Here is an 8,921-nt window from a genome sequence, read left to right on the forward strand (position 1 = left end):
TTTTTGAAGTGCAAAGAGGACGCCATTAGAAAGATTTGATTCTCCGATCCTGTCGGAGAGAAAAGGAAAAGATTTACCCAAAAGCAAGAGAGTGTTAGGAAGGACGTTTGAACAGTTCATCCAATTTCATTATAAAATGTGTGATTAAAAACTTACATGCAACTGTAAAATAATTTGGTTGAGCATATGTGGACTCATGTTGACAATCAATAAATGTATATTTTTCATATGTATTTGAGACAATTTAATTTTTACTGGTTTGTAAAACTATACTGATTTATTTGAAAAGTATGTTTTATTTGATTTTAAACCATGCTATTTTTATACGTCTGTTTGTCAAATAATGCAAAATATATGCATATTTATTAAAAAGGGAGGTCAACCGGCCACATCGAAAAATATGGATCACGGTCGTTGGGTGCAATGACGATCCAAATGTTAAACAGGGCGGACGTCGAGGGGCGTCTGACCAACAAACAAAAAACGAAGAAAAACGTCATCCGTTTGGGTCGGCGTGTTGGAGTTGCTCTTAGAGCTGGTATGTTCGGTTAAGGCTGTCTAAGCGAAATAATTTTTCTACTTCAAAAAGTATGGCAAAATTCATTCATTAGAGCATCTAGGAGCCTGAGCCTCCCATCCATGAAAACTAAAAAAGGGAATGGAAAAAAGATCCTCAGAGTCCACTGACCGACCATCACTCCCGCTCCTTCCTTCGCATAGAATTACGCGGACAGCGACTCCACACCGCCCGGCACTCCAGCACAGGCACGACGGCGACGGCGACGCCTAGTCCGTGCTCTAGTTTGCTTGCACATTCCTAGGCCAGGCCCCAATTATCACGTCTCTGAAAATCGCACTACCTCTCCATAACTCATGCAGAGGTGCATCAATGGCAATTTGGCCTATTTTTTTTTCCTTTGAAACAAGTTGGCCATTGATTCATTCAACCTAGGGTTACCTATGTTGTAGTCGAAATCCGGGTGGATTTGGCATTTGTCAGCTGGCACTGCATTTTAGTACCCCCTCTTGAACGATTAAAAACGCCTTATATTGACATTGTATTTGTTTACAGAGGTGATACTCATGACACAGTCACGTAGGTGCATTTCATGATCCGGTAGTCGTATATTGTGTAATTGGAGCTCACTCTCTTACTTGGCGATGTCGGCCAAGCTAGCTGCCACTGCCAACTCACGCCGGTGGCGATGGCGTGTCCGCCATCCATGCATGTGATGTGCGAGATGTCCTGGTATAAGCTTTTTGGATACCCCCCCCCCCCCACCAAAAAAAAGGGCTTTTGGATACTATTTTTTGAATATGAGCAGTAAGAACACTGCTAAATTCGTTATATAGAAGAAGGACCGATCGAGTTTATAAAAAAAATCGAATCCAAAAATCATACAAGAGTTGCCAACCGGCTTACAACGCACAACTACATGCACAACAACAAGGGCAAGCCTTACCTAAACTTTGCCAAGATGGCGAGAGGTCAGGACACAGAGCCACGAGACCGCTTCACAACTGCAGCAAACAACTCAAAGTACAAACCAAACTTCAGGCAAGCACGTGTCAACGTGCAGCCCACCCACGTGCAGCCCACCCATGTCGCCGAAAGAGAGTGGCGGGTGGACAACAGGATCCGACTGGACCTGACAAAAGCGTCGTCGAAGAGATGCCGCACCAGTGTACATCCCTCCCTAGGGGCCGATGCTCTAAGAGGAGGCCAATTCTAGCACCAAACACTGTAGTGGGACTCCACGAGCAACCCGAACAGTGCTTTCAAGAAGGTAACGACGTCATAGCGCCGCCACTGCCTGAACCAGCTTGCTGGATCTGGTGTTTCCCCCATTGCACGGGAGGAGGAGGATAAGGGCCTAGACGACTCCTTCAAGAAGGTCATGGCGCCCGCAGGCGTCGCAGCCGTCCGCAACAGCATCGGATTTCTTCAGCCCAACATCATCTCCACAATCCACACACAGGCCACTGAGAGCCAGTGCCAGACCACACCACCGACGAGAGGCCAAACCATACCGATGGCAGTGGTGAGTGGTGACGACGGCCACCTCAAGCAACTCCCACGACAGACTGACGTGTTGCCAATCTAACATTCGCTTCCCCGCCTCGGACGGGTGGATGCAACGTCCATCGATGGCGTCATTCGTCACCCGCCGACCACCATACCCTCACGTCATCCCCTGCCACAGCACGCCGGCCCTGCCGCAAACCCGAAGGATGCAATGCCACAAGACGATGGCGCCATTCCTCTCTGGCACTCTCCACAACCACCTCGCAACCTCTGCTCCCTTGAGGTAGCAGCACCACCACCTTCGCTGTTAGCGGCAAAGCACTGTCAGCCCAGAACTAGCGGGCCCATTGAGCCTAGATCTGCCCCAAACAGGCCCACATCCAGGGCGTCGTCGGCCTGGTGCTGCCGCCACTCTGCCTTCTCACGACGCAACCATTCTGCCTACTCGCGCTGCTTCGCCACCCGCGCGACGTGCGCCACCCAGCCACACGCGCACGCATCGGCCGCGCGCCCTCTTCACGTGCGCGCTCGCGCCAGCCACGCCGTATTCGCATCGGTCGCACACCTCGGTGTCACCCCAAGCCGCTGGTGGCCCGACGCGTCACGCCGAGCCGCGCGCCTCTACAGGGTCGGCCGTCCCGCGCCGCCGGACGCCTCGTGGGGAGGGATGAGCCCCGATGCCGCCGACGCACGCACAAGCTTTGCCCGACGGCGTCCCCTGACGGCGGCGAGGGAGGGGAGAGGCGGGCTGTGGGGTGACGGGGGTGGGGGCTAGGGTTGCGCTCTGGCCGCTCGCGGGAGCGGCACGGGGCTCGGGACCTACTCACTTACTTAGGCCAACTCCACCGCGCGACCCCAAACGGACGTCTGTTTTGTCCGGATTCTGTCCGTTTGGGTAAGGCGATGGGTTCGTGTCCGGGCCTGTCCTGGGATACGGTGGTCGTGCGCCCAGCGCGCGGCCGCATCCTTTTGCCCCATCCTGTCCGCCAGGACTTAAAATGCCCATATTTTCATATCAAAACAAGTTTGCACATCAACCCAATCGAAATTCTCTCTAAATAAAATAGTTTTACAACCAAATCGAAATTGTCTTGAATGAATATAAAATGAACCAATACATCTATTGGTTGCCAATATGTTCCCACATGTGCTCAACCAAGTCATTTTGAAGATTCAAATGAGTGTGCCAATCATGCATCTCATGATGAAACTGGACAAATTGTTGAAACGTGGCCGGTTCTTGGTGCAGGGCTCAACATTTTCACCTTGATAATCAAATCCTTGGTCGAAGATACTGTCATCACGCTCGTCCTCGACGATCATGTTGTGCATGATCACACAAGCAGTCATCACGTGCTACGACGGCGACGGCCAAACCTCCTCCGATCGACGCCCAAACTACGGCGAAAGTGCAGGCGTGGTGGCGGCCATGGCGAGACGGGGTTTGCTATGGACGGCCGGGGGATGAGGTGGTCGGAGAATAGCGGCGGCGGCGGCGGGGGGGCGGGGCGGGAGAGGGGGTGGAGGCGTTGGAATTTCTAGAAGTACTTGTGTCCCCGACACGCGGGCCACGGACGGACAAGAGCGTGCGGCAAGCGCGTTCGCGTGATGTTCCGTTTTCCCAAACTGAGCGCAAGTTTGGAACGGGGATGGATCGAAAACGAACGAAATCCGAACATTTGTCCGTTTGGATCCGCGCGTTGGGCCGCAGTATTTGTCCGTTCTTTACCAAACGAACGGGCGTGCACAAGATGATGTCGCGCGGTGGAGTTGGCCTTAGCCACCGCTCCTGTTGGGTTCGCTTTTGGATACGATTGAAAGCGGACAAATGAAGTACAGTGACCAACAGCCGCTTCATGCCTTCACGGAGGTGGACGCGCGCCGCACGCCAGTCTCAACGGAAACCGACCCCGTGCGGCTCGATCGCCGGCGCCACACGCAGGCAAGCCGGTGGAACCCACACGGCCCACGGGATGGTGACGTCCACGTAGGCAGCTATCTATTTGTCCATGCTGACTGACGTTGACGATTCCAAAGCTCGTGGCATCAGCTGCTGGTGCCCGGTCATGCACACTGACAGGCCTTTACCCTTTGCGAGGATTAGCATCACTTTGTGTCCGATTACTCGTAGCATTTGTTAGGATTAGTGCTTGGTAGCCAAGCTAAGTTATTAACGGATCCCAACGCAGCTGAATCATGGGCGACTTTCGGTTGGTGACACGAATAATCATGGACGACTTCAAGGCAACCAAATGTATAAAGCAGCAGTCCTCAAAAAAAAAAATGTACTGTATAAAGCAGCACATCACCACGTAAGTACCACTAGAAGAAAAGAGAAGATGAGTCAATAGATTAGTACGACTACTACGTGTAGACGTGTAGTATACCATCGTAGGTTTGATGCCTTTCTTGGCCTGCGCCAACCAGCCAGCTCGCCTTTGCCCAATCGCCCAAGCATGGCATTGCACACCACACAAGCCATCCCTCTTGTGTGTTGTGTGTGATTCTGGTATAGTATCATCTGCTTTTGCTTGTCGTGGGCGTCAAAAGGGGATGCATATCCACCACCAAGATCTCATCGGATCAGTGTGCTACAATCAATTCCTCCTAGCTACTATCTATGCTCGCCAAGATCTGAACAAAAAGTGCAGAAAAGAAACCCAAAGGATTTTCTTCTCTTTTTTTTTGTAGGAACAAAAGAAATGAAAAAGGAAATCTGATTGAATGAACCATCTGAAACCTGAATTATTATCACAAAGAGATATTTTAGGACGGTTATCACAGCCCAATGCTAATCTAAATGTACCCTCTCATCAATCAATACATACATTTGAAGTTCTCAACTAATCTCGTTTGCATTTCAAGAGGGGTCACCGGGGGTCGCCGCCGGTGCTGCTGAACCCGATGTCGTGGCCGCCCTTGCGAAGGGTGCTGGTGAGCGACGACGAGCTCAGCGAGTCGGACGAGGAGTCGTCCGACAGGTTCAGGCCCAGCGCGTTGTAGTCGGACACGCTGTCCTGGAGACTGAGCAGCAGCTGGTGGTTGGCGCTGAAGCTCATGGACGGCCTCGCCGCCGGCACGAACGGCGGGTCGGCCTCGCCGCTCAGCATCTGCACCACGGAGCGCATCCCCGGCCGGCGGTTCGGGTCCGGGCTGGAGCACGCGAGGCCGACCAGCAGCACCCGCCGCATCTCCCCCTCGTCGTACTCGCCGCCGAGCCGCGGGTCGACGGCGTCGAGCACGCGCGCCTCGCCGTGCAGGGTCCACACCCACTCCACCAGGTTGTTGCACCGGCCCTCGGTGCCGATGGGCCGCCGCCCGGACGCCACCTCCAGCACCAGCGCGCCGAAGCTGAACACGTCGGTGGCCTCCGTGGCGCGGCCCGTCAGCATGTACTCCGGCGCCAGGTATCCCATCGTGCCGGCGGCCGCCGTGGCGTCCGGGGACGCGCCGTGCTCCGCCTGCCGCGCCAGCCCGAAGTCGCCGAGCCGCGCGCGGTACGACTCGTCCAGCATCACGTTGCTCGACTTGACGTCCCGGTGGATGACGCGGCGCTCGCACTCGTGGTGGAGGTAGGCCAGCGCCGAGGCGACGCCGGCGAGGATCTCGTGGCGGTGGCGCCACGGCAGGGCCGGGGACGCGGCGTCGAAGAGGGTCCGGTCCAGGCTGCCGTTGCGCATGTAGTCGTAGACCAGCAGGATCTCGCCTTTCTCGTAGCACCAGCCCTGGAGCCGGAGGAGGTTGCGGTGGCGGAGGCCGGCGATGATGGAGAGCTCCGAGAGGAACTCGGCCCGCGCCTGCGCGCCGTCGGCGCTGGCGTTGGTGCACCGCTTCACGGCCACCATGGCGCCCGTGTCCGGGACGATGCCCTTGTACACGACGCCGAACGCGCCGTTGCCGATGACGCGGGACGAGTCGAAGCCCCGCGTCGCGGCGCTGAGCTCCTTGTAGGAGAACTCCCGCGGGGAGCGCGCCATGGCCGCCGCCGACGCCACGTTGTCGCGCTTCGTGGCCACCGCCACGGCGTCCCGCTTCCTGGCCTTGGCGCGGCGCGCGAGCGCCCAGAGCGCGAAGCCCGCGAACGACGCCGCCACGACCGCCCCCGCCGTCGCGGCGCCGGCCACGGCCCCATGTGCAGGCGGGTGCGGCGTCTTGGCATTCTTCCGAAAAACCGAATTGGCCGGGGCGCTCGCGGCAGTAACTGAGCTGGTCGGCGGTGCCGAAACCGTCGCTGGTGTCGCCGGCGGCGTGATGCCCGGGAGCTGCGGAGTGGATGGAAGCGTCGGGTTGATGGGGCTCGCCGGAGGGGGCGCTACCGGCGGCGGCTTGGACGGCGCCGGGGAAGGCGGCGACGGGGTAGAGAAGCTCCACCACTCGATGGCGTGGATCTCCGTGCTCCCCTGCGTGGACGCGGAGAACCCGACGAAAGCCTGCTCCTTGACATAGCCCGCCAGATCGACGGGCGTGGACAGAACCGGCGCCGCGGGCCGCTTGGCCGAGTAGGACACGAAGACATCCATGGCCTTCCCCGGCGAGTATTCAATCCAGGCGTACACGGTCCGCCCGCTGGTGAGCTCGACCCCGGCCAAGCCCAGATCGGCGGCGGCGGCGGAGACCATGCTGCCGAGATCGACGCCGACGTGGTTCCCGTTGACGTCGCCGAACTCGAGGTCCATGAGCGTGTCGAACTCGACGGCGACGTCGGCGGCGGGGTCGAGCCCGATGAACGCCCCGGCGTCGCCGACGGAGGCGGCGTCGGGGGCGACGACGAAGGCCAGCCCGCCGCCGACGGAGCCCCGGTTGAGCGTGGTGACGGTGAATGCGAAGCTGGTGGAGAATCCCGCGAGGAGGCGCACGGGGGCCGCGTAGAGCGCGCGGCCCGATGCCGAGGTGGGCACCGGCAGGTCCCGCGTGAGGCGGATGGTGTTGTTGTTGAGGTGCGCGTCGCCGAGCAGCTCGAGCGTGGCGAGGGTGAGGGTCGCGTAGTCGAAACGCACCGCGGCGGCGTCAGCGAGGAGGAGGAGGAGGAGGGTGGTGAGCAGGATGAGGGGCGGAGGAGGGGCGGTCGTGGTGAGCGTGGCCATTGCGGGCGGCATTGGAGGTGGCGTGGGGATTGCGAGACATTTACATGGGCTGGAGCGCGGGGGGGAGTGAGCTGAGCTGAGGCCGACCGGGAGAGAGTAGGTGAGGTGGGAGATGAGGCGGGGACACGTGCGCGCGACCTGGGTGGCCGTGGCGTTGTGGCGAGGCAACGGTAGGGTGGAGGAGGAGAGCGGTGCGGTGGCCGCGGGTGGCGGAGTCAGAGTGGTGGGGGGAGCGCGCGCGTGAGCAGCTGAGGCCGAAACCAACACCATTCAGCACCAACAAGCAGCACAGCAGTAGTGCAGTAGGATCATGCGCAGCGATGCGGACGCATTGCTCGGCTTGCCTTCGCCTCTCATCTCTATCCTGTATGCCATATTGTTGTTTTAGCCTGTGGATCTTTTTACCTTGACTCGTGGAAAGTACTCACGGTGCAAGTCCGCACTGACGCCTGCTGTCGCCACAGCTTTAGTGAGGGTGATAATTGCTCATCAGTACCGATCTCCATGCATCACTAGGAACGGAGGGCACTCATGTACTGCTTGATGACAGGAGCGGGCACTGCTTAGACAAGACCAATTTACAACTTACCACAGGTGACGAGTCGACGCAAGTATATGCACAAAACCACAACGTAGTACGTACAGTACAAAAATTGGCAGCAGAACTCTCTCGGATATCGCAACAGGCAGGTTTACATTTTTAACAAAGCATACTTGTTAATGCACAGGCCTGCTCCTGTGACACCAGTACCGAGATAGAAATGATCATGCTTACCATCAGAGGCGGCGATGAAACATCCGCTCCCTTGTTGGCTCGAGTTTATCAATCAACCCGCTGAAGCACGCATGCCACAGCTCTTGGTTCAACTGAGGTTATGCCGGCATGACAACTCCGAAGAAAATACAACTTCTCATGCACCAAGTAAACACTGAAGGGCTCTGTTTATTGACCGCCGCTCCAGAAATAACAATTTATTCTCCATCGAACATCAAGGTAACGAACATCTAGATTACATTTAAAAAAACATCTAGATTAGCGCCTCAAACCCTAAATACAATGATGGTACACGCAAACACCCACATGTATAGTCATCTACTAGGATGGCCTCCCTATTCCCCCTTATGTCCAGTAAAGAAGGTCAAAAAATGTACAAACTGCTCCAGTAGTAACATTAAAGCCTTGATCCCCAGTCAGAAAATTTTCTATACCAACCTAACAGGAATAGGAATACATAAGTGGTGACCTTTAATAATAACTCCCTCCGTCTGAAAATACTTATCATAAGAATGGATGTATCTAGATTAGCGGTGACCTATAATAATAATTTCGGACGAAGGGAGTACATGAACAGGTAAATAAATATATGCATGAAATCATGTTAAATAATCTAGTTCAAAAAACTCCATGAATTCCTGTGCTATTTTACCCTATGGCTTCACCGCTAGATCCTCAATAATACATTAGCATACAAAGAAGAGAGATTCTTGTTACAGTTTTACCACTTAGTCAAATAGCTTTGTCATACAGTCCAAGATTTAAAAAAAATACTGACTGTTTCTTCTGCTAGCCAATCTACCAGCAAAATTTTAAAAATCAAGGGAATAAAAACTAACAGGCTAACATGGAAGTTCAGAAGCAAACCAAAGCATAAAGAATCTTTAGAAGAACATATTTATCCGCTTCATTTTACACAACAAACAAGAATTGGCAGCAAACTTTTGTTCTACTTAGTGCTTTACTTTGGAACTAACAAGAATTAGCAGCAGACTTTGGTTCTACTTCCTCAGTTCCTCAATATAAGTCCTTTTAG

General features: G+C 55.2%; 1 protein-coding gene across 1 annotated transcript; it reads right to left on the bottom strand.

Annotated features, from left to right (window-relative positions):
• Positions 1–4,746: 4,746 nt before the first annotated feature.
• On the bottom strand, positions 4,747–8,325 carry LOC123409055 (L-type lectin-domain containing receptor kinase VIII.1-like). Its single transcript, XM_045102074.1, has one exon. The coding sequence runs from the start codon at positions 7,378–7,380 to the stop codon at positions 4,897–4,899; it is 2,484 nt and encodes an 827-aa protein (XP_044958009.1). The 5' UTR covers positions 7,381–8,325; the 3' UTR covers positions 4,747–4,896.
• Positions 8,326–8,921: the final 596 nt, after the last annotated feature.

This window comes from Hordeum vulgare, chromosome 1H (assembly GCF_904849725.1).
Source record: "Hordeum vulgare subsp. vulgare chromosome 1H, MorexV3_pseudomolecules_assembly, whole genome shotgun sequence".
NCBI lineage: Eukaryota > Viridiplantae > Streptophyta > Magnoliopsida > Poales > Poaceae > Hordeum > Hordeum vulgare.

Coding starts and splice junctions, on each gene's coding strand:
- LOC123409055 (XM_045102074.1), bottom strand. CDS start 7,380: ATGGTGTTGGTTTCGGCCTCAGCTGCTCACGCGCGCGCTCCCCCCACC.